This window comes from Haliaeetus leucocephalus, unplaced genomic scaffold, assembly GCF_000737465.1.
Source record: "Haliaeetus leucocephalus isolate CR32 unplaced genomic scaffold, Haliaeetus_leucocephalus-4.0 Scaffold556, whole genome shotgun sequence".
NCBI classification, from domain to species: domain Eukaryota; kingdom Metazoa; phylum Chordata; class Aves; order Accipitriformes; family Accipitridae; genus Haliaeetus; species Haliaeetus leucocephalus.
In genome coordinates, this window is record NW_010972992.1 from 6149147 (window position 1) to 6166201 (window position 17055).

The window sequence follows — 17055 nt, forward strand, 5'->3', positions numbered from 1 at the left end:
TAGCCAGAGTTCCATAAGAGTGGAGAAGTGAATTGGAAAAGTAAAACTAAGTGCGCTCAAGAACATTGGGACAACCTAAAGAATAGAACCCTACCTTTCCGATTTGCTTAATTAAATCACAAAGGCACTTCATTCTATTTTCAAGTTTATTTTACCTTTACAAACAGTCACAATCAGAAATCTTGTTGAAAACATTAAAAAAACCAAGAAGGATCAATACAGAGCCAAGAATAAACATGGCCAACATAGAAGGAGCAGTAAGAAGTGTCTTTACTAGCCAGTATTTGGACTTCTGAGATTATTAAATCCCACAGCAAAACTGCTTACAAGGCAGAGACAGTCTTACACTTTAAGTTATCCTATTTAATCCAATCCAGTGCTTTCACCTTTCCTTGGCTGAATCTCCAGTTGACCTCAATTAAGAATCTGCACATTTCCCAGAGCAATGGAGGAAAACTCACTCTTTTTAAGCAAATCTTACATAGGAATACCTAAGGAAAAAATTATCAGTAACACAAGAATTAATAGTAAGAGGATCAAAGAAGGCAAAAATACATTGAAATTACTAATTATGTCTCACAACATCCTTTTAGGGTTGCAAAGTATCACTGTTCCCATTCTACATGAAGGGGAAGCTAAGATATAGGAATCTCAGTTGCAGTAAACACAGTAACAGAGAAGCTAGAAGATTAAAACTAGGACTATGGAGGAGTACATTACAGTGAATAAGGACAACCCTTTGGACTTCATTTTCCTTTAACAATTATTTCACCCAGTTACAAGATTCTATAATGCACACACACACAAAAAGCAAAAAAGATAGGATAACTCCTCTTGACATAATCACTGAAGAAATGTTCAGCAATAAAACCATGTCCACGAATCATAAAGTTAATCCTTCAGCACTAGTCAAGCTTGCCAAGAACTCCTCCAGGGAAGGCTTCAAGAAAAGACCAACTGGAAAGAGTTTAGAGAGAGAGAGACTAAGAGGTCTAGAAACCTCAACCTGTGAAGTAGGGTAAGAGCCTAGAGAAACCAAGGAGAGATGATAGTTTATGAATGCTTAAAAAGATGCTGAAGAGTCAATTCTTCCTCATAATCATAACAGAAAATACAAATTTTAACTAACAAAATCTCTCTCCTTCTCTGACTTGAAATGAGTCACTGGACTGGATTGCCTAGACAGGTCATGGACTCACCTCCATGAAAGTCTAACAGGTAGGTGGTTATCCAGTCTCACCAAGCCTGCCTTGGAGCACAGAGGCTATGTGACTAGCTTACCAAGGTAATCACCTGTCCCACTTCTTAGGATTCTCTGTTCAAGTGCTTTTGCAACACACATCTGTGGAGGCAATAACTTCTGCTCCACAGCTATTCTAATTTCACAGAGCCCTACTGAAAACAGCACGTCATTCAGACTTGGAATAATCCCCTCTGAGAATTTAGTAAGGTGATTAACTGAAATATCATTATTCTGTTAGGATTTAATTTAGAAGCCCTGTACTGTTTATGTTATTTGTGAGAAATCATGAAGAAACTGATGTAATGGCTGTTCTGTGAGATATTTACAACCTTTCATGTGAAGGCTGAGTCAAAACTCAGTTTTGCTCGGAGCTGATTTGGTCATAAAGGAGTCTACTCCAAGCAGCTTTCACCAGAAGGCCAAACCAGAAGGCATCCAGAGCTTTGAATCTATTATTGCAGTCACATAACACAAAAATAATTATATAAAAAAGACACGGGAGTTTTAACTAGTTGAAGCCACAGGCTAGATTCTTATTTGAAATCAGTGTCAAGTCACAGAAAGCAACCAACTCCAGCTGAAATCCTGCCCCTTTAAATTGAGGCAAAACAGTTTATTCTAGTCATGTTAGAGCACTATGAAACGGGAGGAGCACTAATCTAACATTAAAAAAAAATCCTCCATGGTACAATTTTCAGTAAGGGCAACATCTTTCAGCTGATGATCAAGTGACTGGAGCTATGCTGGTATACACCAGCAGACGCTCTGGTTCTTTTTCTTCTGGGGTGGGGAAAAAAACCATCAAGAATAAATGTTGGGCTTTTCTCTGTTTTTCACTGTCTTTTCCTACTCTACAAACTAGGTGAGAAGACAGCATTAAACCAAATGTTTCTCTAGACAGCGTGATCCTCATTTGAGCCTTTCAGAAGTCTCCCTTTTGTAATCCGGTATTCCAGATAACAAGGATTGCCGAGTTACAGAAAAGAAGGAGGATAAATGTTACTCCCTTCTTCCCCTAGTTTCCCTGGGGGAGATAAGGGGATCACAGAACTTGCATAGAAAAATCTCTGCAAGCACAAATGATGTGACCATGGCAGTCTCACACTGGCACCTCTGTGCACTGAAACTGGCCTAACCACAACCTTCTGTTGGGATTGGAGAGAGGAGTATTTAATGGATTAGAGTAATGGCCCTTTGCTGCATAACAAAGAGGGCAATTTGGCAGGAGTGAAAAGCACTGTCTGCTTGGAGAAGATTAGTAGATATGGTTCCTAGGCACAATGTGTTATTGCCTTATTCCCATAATATGACCATCAGGACATATCTTGGAAATACAGATAGCCTATGAAAGCTGCGAGTGCCCTATAGGTACTACTGTATTTCCTGTAGCACTGAAGGGATTGATGCCTTCTATGTGCATATCAATCTGTGGGAGCACTACAGAGATATGTGCAAAAGATGCAAGGGGGAATAATAACAAAAAAGGTCCCTGGTCCCAAAGTTGAAAAGAGCATCAATGAAAAAAACACCCAACCACCCAGGAAACTTGCAATAATGCAATGCAGCTGAAATGAACATCAGCCTGACTTAGCAGTTGTTCTGTTTCTAAATGCTAGGTTTGTTGAGAAGAAACAAAAGCAAAACTCCCCCCAGACCCATTCCTTATTGCTATGTATATGACGATGCTTTACGCAGCCAGGCCCTCCCTTCTTTTTTTTCAAAACCTGAGCTCAGCTCCCCATTCTCACAGCACATTGCAATTCATCTGTTTTCATTGTAGACTCTGAGGGTGGAAATAGCAAGGCTTTTCTTCTGGTGTTTTGTCTCCATGTTCTTCTTCTGGAAACTGGCAGCTGTAAGTCTCTTCTCTATGGTGTGACAGTTGCGGAGCCACCGGCAGCCTAGGGAAGTTACGTTCCAGATCTGCAGTGAGAATAAGCAAAAGCACTGCACATACAAGAAGTCTTCATACATGTCAGTTAGTTGCTTATTACCTTTACCAATACAGCCTCTCTCTCAGGAAAGGACAAAGATACAGGTGATGCACTGCATCTTAGTGAAACTAAGTAACCCGCCCAAAAATCACACAGTAAATCCATACTTATTCAACTAAATTTATTCCATTTTGACTCTGGATCAATGGAAACATTGTTCACCACTGAAAAGCAACACAGTCCACAAAGGTGCACTTACAGTCAGCTGTGTGGTATTTTTCTTTCTTCAGTGACCATATGCACAAATGCAAGAAGAAGGTCAGCAAGATGAGAACAAATACAGCCACTGCAGTAAGGATGGCCAGGATGGTGGTGTATAGAGAGTAATTTGTAGTAGGAGCTGCAATTAAATATATTTAATAAAGATTAAGAAATCATGTGCCCAAACTATTGTTAAAGGAAAGGCAGTTCTTCCCAGGAAATTGAAAGATTAATTTCTTCTTTCTGTGGAAAATAATTTTCCAAGGAAAAAAAAGAGTGTGGGTATTAACAATAAAACTGAGATGCTCCAAGTCAAGGCTGCAATAGATCACTGTCTGTGGTAAGAAGCATTCATGCAAAAAACCCACATGCCTGATCTCTTCCTTGTTCACTGTCTCTCCTTCTTGCAGCTATCACTTGTTCTATCCGCTCTGGTTTGTTTTTTGCTCTTGGGGGGGGATTTGGCTTCAATGTTTCCCTGAACAGGACTACAGCAAGCCAAATTTTCGCACTTGTGTCTGTCTCGTGGAAGTTAAAAATAACACCTTTCTGCAATTTGTCTCAGCAGAACGAACAATTTCTCTGAATGAAGGGCCCAGACCTGAAAGGTACCAATTCATTGTAGGAACAAGGGTGGGGGGAAAGGCAGGAGCAATGCAGCTTGCTGTCTTAAAAGATACTTAGTACCTGCAAAGCCTGTACCTGCTTACTCCTATCTAATTTGATCCATGATAAGACATGAGATTTCAATGCTGGGTGGTGTGGACTCAACCAATACTTGTAAAGGAACTGGATGATTAAGCTATTGTCTTCGTAAGAAAATCTAGCAAAACAGCAAGAGCAGTTTAATAGAAAACTCTGATAATTTGTCAAATAAGCGTGCTCTATTCAGGGACAATTGTTGGGCTTTTCTCTACCTTTATTACTGACAGTGCTTTAATGGTGGAATCTTTGCCCAGGCCAACAATTCTACCTATATTAATATTGTAAGAAACACAACAGCAATTTTCAAAGCAAATTTTCATGATAGCAAGCTCTGCATGATTACTATGCAACAAGTCACCAACTAAAGAAGTACAGAGAAAAGTTATAGGCTCAAAGAAACAAATCATTGAGAAGGTACCTTGCTCCAAACCTTTAGCAGAGAAACCACATACTGTATTATGTGTACTGTTGCCTTGCTTGATTGTTAGAAACCCAGAACTTTCACAGCTAAAAGAAGAATAAGAGTCACAGTTAGAATGTCCCTGCCTTTCCCTTCATTCCTCTCCATCCTTTCTCTTGGTCCCCTTTCTTCCCTCCACTCTTTCCACAACTTGTTTCCTTTTTTTCCTTTTTATAGCAGTGCAGGTAAAGTTATGGCTGCTCCCCAACAAGATAAGACTACATCACAATTGTTTACATGCACATTTTTTTTTAGTCTCTTTGTTTCAATTGATGGCCATGTTTGGAATAATTTTGCATCAGTTTGAGCTGGACTTGGAAGCAAGCCGAATACACAGTAGTTTGTCTTAACTTCTGCTTTGAGACCGACTACTTAGAAAACCAAAGGAGAGAGACATATCACATATTGCTGAATTTAAAAAACTCATCATTTAATGTCATTAGTGATCTTGCCTTAGATTCAATTTTATTTTCTAATTTACACATTAATAATTTGAGAATTTCATCATGCATAATTTCCAAAGAAGGAAAGTATCAATAAACACATACTCAGTCCAGTTACGGCACCAGCCATTCTTCGCATTAGAATAGGTTCCTATCTCACACGGTTTACATTTGAATGTGAAGTCGAAAATGCCTACACGAAAAGAGAACATCAATTATTAGTGGTCAGTGCCTTTACTGAAAGATGGAGATAGAACAATTAGAGCACAATGCACTCCCTCTACAGTCTTTCTGCATTATGAATTACCCCCCTGGAGAAACACATAAGCAGTTCTTGCCACCCTTGCATTTTGGGAAATGTATGGGTGGACCCCTTACAGAAGAGGTATAGAATAGTCTGATCTGACAGCAGAGGGTGTAAAGTTAAGAGGCAACACAGAGTAAAACAGTCTTCTACTGACAGTTCTAGCAGCTTGGAAGAAAAGCAATGCTGAAAGTCCAAGCATGAAAGTGAAGGTCTCAAATTTAGGAAGGGAAGAGTTATAAAATAGGGAAACAAGGGTTTTTGTCACAGGGGCCACAATATAAATGTCACTTCTCTCTGCAGCAAAGCCTTCCCCAGAGCAGGTTACAGTAAGTGAAGGAAACTGTTGCTCAGCCAGCTACTTGTATTAAACTCTGTCTTTTAGAGTTATTTGCATTTCTTTAGTTACCAATCTTAATCAGCTCCTCGCCCTCCGCACATTCAGGCAGTTTTTTGCAGTAGAGACATGCACTATCAATACAGCTGTATCCCTGACGACATTTGCAGTCATGGTCCTCAATATTTGGACATGCGTTGTCTCCTGTCAAGAAGAAAGAAGTTAGATTTGCCTTTGTCATAGATGCCAGAAATTAACTTAACCATTAGTCTTACTGGCTGACACAGGTGAAATAGTTCCTTACTGTGCTGTGGTGGAAAAAATGGATACCAGAAAGATGTCACTCCCATGCATACTGGGTAAAGTTTAGAGTGCTCAAATTCAGCACCACTCAGATTTTTACACCTTGGTTACCTGAGCATGACATGACTTACGACTGTAACCCTTCCCTCTTATCTGGAATACCAGTGTAGGTCATGGTAGACAGAAGTAAGGCAGCAGGCTTGCTTTACTACATTGTGCAGATTTAGACACTGTGGGGTGAGGAAGGCACTTCCAGTGCCCCAAAAAAGCATCACACATTAACTAGCCATTCAGTCAGCTCTGAGGACACTGCCAGAGCTGTTCTCAGTTAGGCTCAGCCATGTTAGAGGAGGGATGCCCAAAAGATCCTTGGCCAGTAAAGCTAGAGCTCCTTTTCCATGCCTTTCCTAACAACAGCAGCTGCTTCCTACGCTCCGTTGGCAAATGTGTGTCTAAATCCAAGCCATAAAACCAGCACCCTTCCTACCCTCTGTCCTATTTCTAGAGGAGTTCTGTTGTGAACTTTGCTTGCACTCAGAAAATATCATCTCTAATTCTGAGAGGCTCCTGGGTTCATGAAAGCAAAGGATTGATGATATATACTGATCCCATCAGTAAACAGTATCAAGCAGTCCTTCAGGCAGTTGGAGACCAGTTGGAGGAAAAGAACCTTAAATAAAAGTTATAACCTTAAAGAAAGAAAAAAATATAGAAGAAAATGCTGGCTAGTTCAATAGCGTGCTTAAAAACCCACAATGAGTAGCAAAGATCAAGCAAAGATTATTATTTGAGGTTGGTGATGGAACGTACAGGGCCACCAGGGAACTGCCCACATCTTCCTCTGCCCACTAGCCTCCTCTTACTGGCCTTCAAAACTTAATGAAGTCTGGCAGCAAAAAGGAAACAGCTTAGGGATGCTTCTTTCTGTCTATTAGTAGTGAGTGATTCTGGCATTCATCCCACCAAGCAATGACTCTCCTACCTCATGCTGAATGACTTTTATCTCAGTGGGAAGGGAAATACCCTGGGGTCTCCACACTATTGAGGACTCTATAGCTTTTCACCTATTTATTGCTCATTCCCACAAAACCCACGTGTCCACTCACTCCTTCCATAGGGAGCTCAGTGTCCTTTTTGTCCGTTAAGGCAGATATATTCAAGCTACTAACAGATGGGAGGCTGACTCCTACCTAGGCACCAACAAAAGATATAACTTCTTGGTTAATCCTGTTGCTAACCTGCAGGACAACAGCACAACCATACTAGCTAGACAAGGCTTCCAGCAGCCCTGTTTTAGGACAAACAGAAAAGGAATGTCCATTCCTTGCTGTAGGTCATACCAACAGCTGCATATTCCCTAGTGTTCAGCTCTGGCTACGGTTACAGACAGCACTAAATTAGGAAGAATAGTATGATTGCTCCTGGGACCATGGAAGAGGCCGTTAGAATCACCTGTTCTGTCTTTCAGCCTAACAGGCACAGAAATATCACTCGGTAAGTCCTGCAGCTAGCCTGTTCCACCTCTAGTGCAATTACAGGCAAGTGAAAATCCATTACCATCTCACCAGCATCCTAAGGACATAGGTTAGAACAGGCTGTTGAAACTAATGATCACCTGAGACCTTGTCTGTGCATTTACTTCTGGGACAAGCACAGGTCAGTGGAATGGAGGGATTGAAGTAGCATGCTTCCTACGCTTTAGGACCACAAATTGCAAAGAACAGCCTTACAGAGAGCATCACTCCCTGTATTCCCTCTGAAGTCTGAATAGCAGAGACAAACTTTGAAACCATGTTTGAATGGAGCAAGGGCTCAGAACCAGTGTTAAGTGAACACCTTCTTTCCTCGTGAGAAAGACCAACCCACAGAAACTTAACTTTCCTTTTCCCACTACAGAATACCAAGTACAGGCATGTAACAAATCTGAAATGTGAGTCCACCCTGAAGTTTATAGCTAAGGCACATTATGAATTTAGGGGACAGGAAGGAAGCCCTTACCATTCTGTTTTGCATATACAGTTACCCAAGATACATTTACATACATACATACACACAAACACACATGCACCTGTTCCCCACACTTGATTGCCCTGGTTGACATAAAACAATACTGACAAACAGAAAGAAGACAGACACATCATTCCCTTACCTGTGTTTGAGTGGCATTTGGGACAACATTTCTTTTCATCTTTACCGATTATTCTCAGTTCACCATCACATGGTGTTGCCAGGGTTTGCTCTGTCCATTGCCATAGGTACACCACCAGCAGCAAGCAAGCTCGAATCTTGAGGTGACCGACTTCACTTGTCTGTTCAGTCATGTCTTGAGCTATACAACCCAAAAGCACACTAGGGTGGGCTTGTATCAGAACTTCCCTGCAGAAGTACTCCTTCCCCTGACACTGGGGGAAGGCACTGTGTTTTTGTGGCTGCACTCTTCCGGTTTCTTTAGGGGTGGGGAAAAGATTTTATTTTACGTCATCAAATTCTTAAAAAAACAGGGCTAAGCAACTATGCACTAGTGACTCCATTAAGAGAGCAGCAGGTTAAGAGCAAGATGGAGCATCATGTAATTTGATTTTCAAAGGATTTTGCAAGTTGATATACAACTGAAAATTAACGCAAATTAAATTAGTGCATGAACTTCGGCGTGCATGAACTTCGGCGTGCTCAGACTCTCTTTCTGACTTAGAGTTCTTAATGAATTTAGAAACCTTCAAGGATTTAACTATCAGATTGCAATGTATAGTAAGTCCATCCACTCAGATTTTCTGATTCTGTTAATTGTTTTCAGTTTCCTTCCCCCTGGATCAGGAGACTCTTGAATTGTTTTCCAGAGCCGATGTAACTCCATATGGATACCATGAAACCAAGAGAGAGAATGGTGTCCTCCCCACAGGCTGCAAGATCAACCCTGGGACCAAAACTGAAAATAGCTGCAATGGGCTCTTTAGAGACACATACAGCTCCTCTGACCCCCACACTCCTGGAATTTAGGTAATGAAAGACAGCTGTTCAGCAAAATTGTACACAGGCACAGACATGTTGCCTGTAATCATCACCTGCTGCTAGGTTTCAATTCCAAAAAGTCTTACCTCATACAAACACCTATGCAAACTTCCATCTCTGCTCTATGTGTGGACAGCTTGCTTGCCTTCCCCCCCTCCCTTTCTATTTCCACTTCACGCTAGAGTTTGCTTCTATCCCTATAGCTTGTGGTTGCTTTTATACGTGCACAGTGAAGATAGTATTTAAAAATCCAACCTCATTCTCAACTGAACACATGAATTCTGGTGCAGAAGCAATTTTTAATGGATTCTTTCCCACACTGCATGGGGTGACAAACAGGTCAAGGCAAGGGAGTCAGATCTGTGAAGAGAGATGAGCTCCTCTAGAAAATGCCATGCTTACAGCATTTGACACTTGCCCTGTTAATTCCTTAGTTTAATACACAGCTAGTGAAGCCTGAATAAGCTTTCCACACAGACACTATCACTCTTCCTTCGGAGTGTTCTACAATTTCTTCCTGAAGATTCATCTATGGATCTACTCTTCACTTAGTCTTTGGTCCATTTAGGGATCTACCTACGTTCCTGTCGTGGGTTGGAAACAATCAGACAGGTTTGGTATGCAACAGACCCTTCTAGTTTTAAAAATGTATGCTGCAAAGCTGCTTGTACTGTTAAATGTGCTAGGTGAAACCTTTCTATCAAAAGATGACATCCAAACTAGCTGCAAGCAGGCAAAAGACACAGGTCTCTGCTGTCACTTTTTCCCACATAATGCCCCTACAAGGCCAACGGTTATGTTTCAGAAACAAAAAGCCTCCTACTTGATACTTCTGTCACACAGGAGATCCCCACCTCTTCCCACACAGCACTGCTCCTCACACTTGTCACAGCCTGTACCACTGACGTTACACTGGAAACACAGATACGATGCCTGCTGCTGCAGCTGCTGCCCAACTGGCCATGGAGAGTCCTGGACACCACAGGTCTTGGGTTCAGTCCCCCAAGTCAGGATTCCTCTCACCAGCTCTTCCAAACAGCATAACCACAATGCTTCGGCAACACAGGGACAGGGAAGGTTTACAGGTACTGGTCAGGTGCTGCCCCTGTACAGAAAACACGGTGCACTCAGCAGCATACAAAACTTTGTCTCACACTCTTCAGAACTCAGCAGAGTCTTATGATGAAGACAAGTTACGAGGCAAAGCACTTGGACACTGCAGCAATATACTCTGCAGACCAATCAGTTATGACCATGTCTGAACTGCACACAAGCCCTGACCAACTCTGAGGATATTTTTATTATCCTTTGCTCTTATAAGAATAGGCTAATAGTAAGGAGAACTTGTTTCAAAATCTTACTATGGTGTCATGGTTTAACCCCAGCTGGCAACTAAGCACTACACAGCTGCTTGCTCACTCCCCCCCGCAGTGTGATGGGGGAGAGAATCAGAAGAGATAAAAGTGAGAAAACTCATGGGCTGAGATAAAGGCTGTTGAAGAGGTAAAGCAAAACCCATGCACACAAGCAAAACAAAACAAGGAATTCATTCACCACTTCCCCTGGGCAGGCAGGTGTTCAGCCATCTCCAGGAAAGCAGGGCTCCATCACGTGTAACCGTTACTTGGGAAGACAAATGCCATCACTCCGAATGTGTCCATCCCCCCGCTTCTTTCTTCTTCCCCCAGCTTTATATGCTGAGCATGACGTCATATGATCTGGAATATCCCTTGGGTCAGTTGGGGTCAGCTATCCCGGCTGTGTACCCCCCAACTCCTTGTGCCCCCCCAGCCTGCTCGCTGGTGGGGTTATGCGAGGAGCAGAAAAGGCCTTGGCTCTGTGTAAGCACTGCTCAGCAGTAACTAAAACATCCCTGTGTTACCAACACTGTTTTCAGCACAAATCCAAAACATAGCCCCATATTAGCTACTATGAAGAAAAGTAACTTCATCCCAGCCAAAGCCAGCACATATGGTTACATTAAGAATCACCCCAAGGCATGCTGGCTGCAGTACCATTTGAAAATACTCCTCCTCACATAATAGGGCCAGGAATACGCGGAGCACAATAAGCCCCTCCACCTTACTGTGGCTGCAGCCAGAATTCCTGGGCAAAGAGCAGCCCACATCTGCCCTGATAACAAGTGCTGCTACTGCTCTTGTAAACAGCATGCTAGCCAAACTCTCCTTCCACCTTCTCCTACCCTTTGCCCCTTCCCCAGCACAGGCTGGTACAGTGTGGAAATGTGGCACCAGCAACTTTTAGAAGCTGCTCAATGTGTGCATAAAGTGATTGTGGACGGGAGGGGATACACTTTCCCATTCAGCCCAATACTTTCCCCAGCTCTGCAAGTCTTTCTCAGTGTATGTGAAAGAGGTGTTTAGTCTCAACTGAAAGAAGCAAGCAAGAACAAAAGACCCATGAAGGAAAGCCAAATTTCTTGAAATCAAGATTTCTTCATCATCCCAGCAGCACCTGACCTTTGAGGTCAGGTGCTTCCAGTTTCATTAAAAGATAGTGCGTAGGCTCCCTGCAAACATAAAAGGGCTGCAAACCCTCTTACAGTAGCTGGCAACACTGACAGAAATGGTGGGGCATTTCACAAATGGTCTTAGGAGTAACCCTGACAAACCATTCATTCATGAGGTGTGCAGAGAAAAACGTAATTCGGCAATAGGAAGAGATGGAATCAGCTCTTACAGAGAGACTTGCCCAGAGGTGCAAGCTCAGGCTCCCCAGAAACTCCCTGAGGCTTTGTTATGTGTACTTGTACCCTGGGTGGTGTCCCACTGTCAATACTGATGTGGAGGAGACAAACCCTGTCAGGACCCTGACAGCTATTCTGTTGCCAAAGCTGCAGTCCTGAGGAGTTTAGAGTCATGTAGCCTCACTTTCTGGAAGTTACACCTCAAGGCCATACCCCGGAATATCTGGCACACCAGTCACTAATAACTAACACTGTTGAATAAACAACAGGAAGAACTGTTACCTCCAGCAACAGCTGGGACGGGTAGTTTTATAACTAACAGAAAGACTCAAGTAGTAGAAGACAAGGTCTCTAAGTTAGGCACCACTTACTTCATCTTTACAAGTATAGCAGTAGCAATAGACTAGACCATGTCTATCAGAAGGGACAAACACAGCGTAGTGGTTCCAGATGGAGGAACTGGCCATTTCCCTGAAGCTCAAAGATGGGCACTAATAACTAACACTGCCTAAATACCAAATACGAACATTAATCAGACTTTTGCTCAGTGTCATAAACACAGCAATAGAGAATGGACCTCCAAATATCCTACTGAGACAACTGGCAGGTGGTACACAAGGGAACCCAAGCCTGGCAAAGGTTTCAGGCAGCTAGTTAGGGTATGTGATATCTGATATTTGCTGTTTATCAGAATAGGAACCAATAATTTATTTCCTTCTATCTTTTTTGAGAATTGTCTTTTTTCTGAATTGGTCTTTACATGTTTTCGTTCTCGTTCAAGCATTACAGTCGTGCAAAAATACTGCCAGATGATGGAACATTTACAGTCAGATCACAGACAATAGGTGTACATGTCAAGTCTAAATCTCTAGAGTCAGCAGTGACCTTTCAGAGACTACTTGACTATCTGGCTTCAAAATCTTTGGGGGTTTTCTAAAGCTAACCTTACCTGTCCCTGATGTAAGGTAGTGACATTTCATCTGTCAATCTCTTTCTTGCTCAGTCCTGCATGTGATGTACGTCAATGCTGCTAGGTTCCATGCTGCTGCCTGATCCGGTAGGGTTTCCAGCTCTCTCTGCACCTATTGATAAAACAAATGCCTATTTCACTCATCAATAAGCAGTAGTTCTCACCTCCTCATTACCCGTTTGGTGGTTTTATTCAGCAGCAGCTACAGGATTAACTAGACAATATTTGACTGAGACTTTTCAGAAATTAGGAATCCTTACAGTCTTTATCTTCACACACAAGCAGAGGTTCTGTGGCCTGCAGAGTTCCTTTCAATCCCTGTGACCTGTGTTCAAAATTATAATCCCAAGGGTTAAAAGGCCATTGGAAGCAATGGGCTCTTTGAGTTGTCCAAGCACACATATCATGAAGTGCCTTCTCCTTTGCATGAAACAGGAAGACATAGCACAGTCTCGAACAGGCAAAGAGAAGCAGCTGGGGGCCAAGATGTTCAGAAATGCCTCAGGGTTCAGAGTACCCACTTGCTGCTAAAAAGGAGCATCCAAATGCTGCTGCTACTGTCTCTTTGAAGAGTCAAGAGAGACTCTGCAAGGGCTTGTGCTGGAGTTTGAACCAGAGTCTTTTGCATGCCAGGCTCTAGTTCCTCAGTCTTGGATTAAGAAGTCTAAGCTTTTTATGACTGTCTCCAAAAAATTAGCCTCAGTTCTGAGTGTGGGACCTCAGTGTATCAGGAGACCAGGGCAGGATGGGCTGCTTCTTCCTTCAGCAAAGGAAGGGAGGCACAGAGATACGAGTGGCAAAAGACCCCAAACGCAGTGACTCACTTCCTGCCCTGACCTCCACAGAAGAAAGGACTCTCTTCCAGCCACACCTGCCCATACCCATACACAGCTCAGGGCAAATTAAGTCTGAAACATAAGCGCACAGTGTGATGGAACAAAAGAAAAGATGTTGCAGATCTCCTAATCCCTTCTCCCTCCTCTGTGCTACCATGACCTGCCCATGTAACACTAGGAGTACTCAAGGATGAGATTTGAAGGAAGAACCAGTGGATTCTTCCACCCACTGAAGTACACTGATGTTACAACTTGTATCTCTGTCTTCAGGGCACACATTCCTAAGAGTATTTACAACTGGCTGCAAATTCTACTTTTTCCCACCTTAAGGATATCCAGCCACAAGCTGAACATTATACACATCGCCACGTGCTGCATTTTACAGTTTCCTTTTTGCTTGGGACCACTGGAGCCACCAGTTTGCTGAACTGTCCAAATTACTAACCTTTTGGAAAGAAAAAAAGAAGAAAAAAAAAAGAGCATAAGCACTTCCCAAACATGTAATTACTTCTTGCAAGTCCAGTGGCTTTACTGACACTCCTTGGACTTAACGTCATCAATAACAGAGTATTGTTACCAGGAAAAGTATTTGGTTTCCTGACATTTGAGATTTTGCTGACTACCCATAATGGGTGACCAAAGAAGCCATGCAGGTCTCCAAAAGTAAGAGGTCGTTCACATGAAATATACGTCATTTCTGAATGACTAATGATATTTGTTAGACCAATGTATAAATTGCCTTGTAAGCTCCATCTCATAAATTGTTTTCATCCCACTGTAGAAAACTCCATTGCTAGCTACAGGATTCACATTCCATTGTACAGAACTTGTCTATGCTCTTGGGAAACAACTGTCACTCAGTCTTTACTTAGGGAGCCCTTTACTGTGTCGTTACTGCTGTAAGAGATGTTACTAATACAAAGTGAAATGACTTGCCACACCAGGGAACCTGTGGTAGAACAGCAGTTCTGACGGGCTCTAGAAAGCCTAGAGGAACAGTCAGCGCATGGGGTGCAGGTCAGTACTGCAGCAAGCACATGGCGAGGCTGGTGCCAGAGGGAGCATGGGGACATTGGAAGGGTACCATATGAGTAGTAACAGCTCACAAAATACTGGGGTTAAAAAAAAATTAAAAAAAAAAATCTTACAGACAAATAATTTATCTGCGGCCTGAAACTAGAAGACAAAATTGTTGAGTTCCTTTCAGCTCGGCTAACCTTTAGGCCAGCCTTGAGATTTTGCAGTGACTAGGACTGGCTACCCTAGGGGTTTCCAGATACTGGGGTGTTCACTGTGCCTGTCTAATGCCTGCCCTCTTTTGGCACACAGGGACAATTACTGCCCTGCAAAACTGTCACAGGTAAGGCTGGGGGCACAGGAGTCAAGTAATGTGGCAGAAGCATTGGTGGCCACATGTGGGCTCCCAAGGCAAGTTAAATTCTCACCCCAGAACAATTAGGGCTTTGCAAAGACCCCTGGGTCCTTCCTTTGAGCAGCGCTAAGGTCCCTGCAGCATGCACTCATCAGCTCTGCCTTCACCTATGGAATGAGTCTTGCAGCCACCTCTCTGGGTTGTTTGCACAGCCTGGCCACCAAAGCGGTGACCCCTTGCAGACAATCCCAACGGCACAGAGACCAACATTTCATAGAGGGAAACCAAACCAGACAGAGGCAAAAACCCCAAGTCCCTGATGTTATCAAGCTGTGTACTTCCTCCAGCTTATCACCTGGCATGGCGTGTATCAGCGGATGTGACCTTTCTTAAGCCTCTCACGGCAAACCTGAGTCACTTTGATGCACTTCTAAGTCACAGGAGAATGTGAAGAGAAAATGCAGGAGATAAAGGATCTGGGGTAGCCACAGTAGCAGAAACTTGTCATATATTTGAAGGGGGGAAAAAAAAAAAAAAAAAGAGAGACAAATGAGGAAGTGAACATAAAAAGCATAAACTTACAGACCTGTGGTTTGGTTCTTTTCTTTAATTGTACTAACTGAAATTGTACTGAAACATGAAACACATGTTAACTGCCAAAGCTGCAGCCTGAAAGAAGCGTTCAAGAACTTCAAAACCCAGCTCATCTATATAATTTTTTTCCAGCGTGGCTCTCAAATACCATCTGTTCTTGTCCTAATCCTTCTCCAAAACTGAATACAGCAAAGCAATAAGCAAAACAAACCTCCATTTTAAACAAATAGCCTTGTTAAAACTCCAGGCAGCCATACATGATAGCCTCACGTGTAGGAGAGAAAAAATTGTGTAGATAGAAATCCCACAGACAAGAGGGGTTGGTTTTTTGTTTGGTTTTCCTTCTGTTTTTTTTGTAGCACTCTGACCTAATCTCTATCTGTAGCTAATTACAAACAATGTAAGGGGCTGGCCATGTGGCCTGTAACTCATGTCTAGTGCAGCTGAAAGTAAGTTAAATTATTCATTAAAAAATGGCATTATTCATACCCAGAAATAAAAAATTATAGGAATTATTAGTCAGTTTTAGAGATGGTTCTTAAAATAATCAAGAGGCCAAATTTTAGTGACAACAATCACGCAGACAGTTTTGCATGTGCTTAAGTGAATTCCTGAATCAGGGCGCTATGGCAACAAAGATGCCTTGAATTTACAAATCATATAGGTTTACCAAGTACCCCTAACTGCCAATACAGTTCACACTAAAACCAGAGTTTGCATTGGTTTGCAGAGTAAAAGAACTAACACCTCAGCTTACTGCATTACACTGGAAAAAATTTCCAGTACAGCCTTATCTTTATCAGCTTAGAGGAAGCTGCACAACTTAGACCGTCTTTCTCTCAAGTGCCTGAAAAAGGGGAAATCTGAACAGCTGAAAAACAGGAACTTACTTTGTGACATAGGCCCATACCTTTGAGAAGGGAAAGTTTAATTTCTGGCACGTAGGAAGACAAGCACAGGCAGAATGCAGCACCAACTTGTTCAAGATTCTCTAACTATTTTTAACTACTTCCTGCCATTTTAGGGAGGATTAGAACAAAAAATCCAAGCAAGTTTTTCACAGAAGGGTGACAAGACTGAACATGACAATGAAAAAAATTGTTATTCCTTTATTTAGAGTGAAATATCTTTAAACAAGCATTAGTTTATTAAAACCAGCAATCTACCACCACCCAAATCCTCAAAAAAATCAAATCATAAATGCCTCCAATCCTATCAAATGTTACTATGGTTTAACTCTTCTGATAGGATTATACATCCCGGCACAGTGACCAAGTACAGTTCTACAGCAGTACAGCCAGCACAGACTGGCTCACAGGTCCGCATTAGCACAAAAGCCAGCAATTACAGCCTGTGAGGGCTTGCTATTACAGGCCTTCAGCCACACAGCACGCTAAGTTGTCTGCCTTCCGTTTTCCAAATGTTTCCAACTGCAACTTGTCCTCAGCTACCCTACCTCTGCTGTGCACTTCCAGGGTCAGTATCGGTTCCTTCTTCAGCCAGAGGGAACCCATGCCCTAGTCTGCAGGAAATCTCCTGATCAGAGACTGTAGGAAGGCACAAGAACACAGTGCACT

At 42.5% G+C, this 17055-nt stretch overlaps 2 protein-coding genes across 19 annotated transcripts in view; both read right to left on the reverse strand.

Moving 5' to 3' along the window:
- TNFRSF18 (tumor necrosis factor receptor superfamily, member 18) lies at positions 1–8358 on the reverse strand. 2 transcript variants are annotated; one of them, XM_010577388.1, is made up of 6 exons: positions 8140–8358; positions 5760–5891; positions 5152–5239; positions 4562–4650; positions 3437–3577; positions 1–3166 (listed from the first exon to the last, which is right to left on the reverse strand). In XM_010577388.1, the coding sequence occupies exons 1-6, from the start codon at positions 8309–8311 to the stop codon at positions 3015–3017; spliced, it is 774 nt and encodes a 257-aa protein (XP_010575690.1). In that variant the 5' UTR covers positions 8312–8358; the 3' UTR covers positions 1–3014. The 2 variants fall into 2 exon arrangements, with proteins under 2 accessions (XP_010575690.1, XP_010575691.1); XM_010577389.1 differs by lacking the exon at positions 8140–8358 and adding an exon at positions 6478–7502.
- Positions 8237–17055, reverse strand: part of TNFRSF4 (tumor necrosis factor receptor superfamily, member 4) — a 22117-nt gene continuing 13298 nt past the window's right edge. For 7 of the 17 annotated variants that reach the window (XR_774998.1, XR_774997.1, XR_774984.1 and 4 more), the window contains 2 exons: positions 12656–12788; positions 8652–9359 (listed from right to left, as the gene is read on the reverse strand). The gene's annotated coding sequence lies outside the window, so the exon portion shown is untranslated. Of the gene's footprint in view, positions 8437–8651; positions 9360–12655; positions 12789–13836; positions 13958–15206; positions 15385–17055 lie in introns of those variants that run through there. The other 10 variants (XR_774986.1, XR_774987.1, XR_774985.1 and 7 more) reach the window with 10 other exon arrangements.

Excerpts from the sequence above, each read along its gene's own strand:
- TNFRSF18 (XM_010577388.1), bottom strand. The coding sequence starts at position 8,311 with ATGACTGAACAGACAAGTGAAGTCGGTCACCTCAAGATTCGAGCTTGC. Across the intron at positions 5,240-5,759 it reads CGAGGAGCTGATTAAGATTG|GCATTTTCGACTTCACATTC; the intron begins GTAACTAAAGAA and ends CTTTTCGTGTAG. Across the intron at positions 3,167-3,436 it reads AAAATACCACACAGCTGACT|ATCTGGAACGTAACTTCCCT; the intron begins GTAAGTGCACCT and ends TTCTCACTGCAG.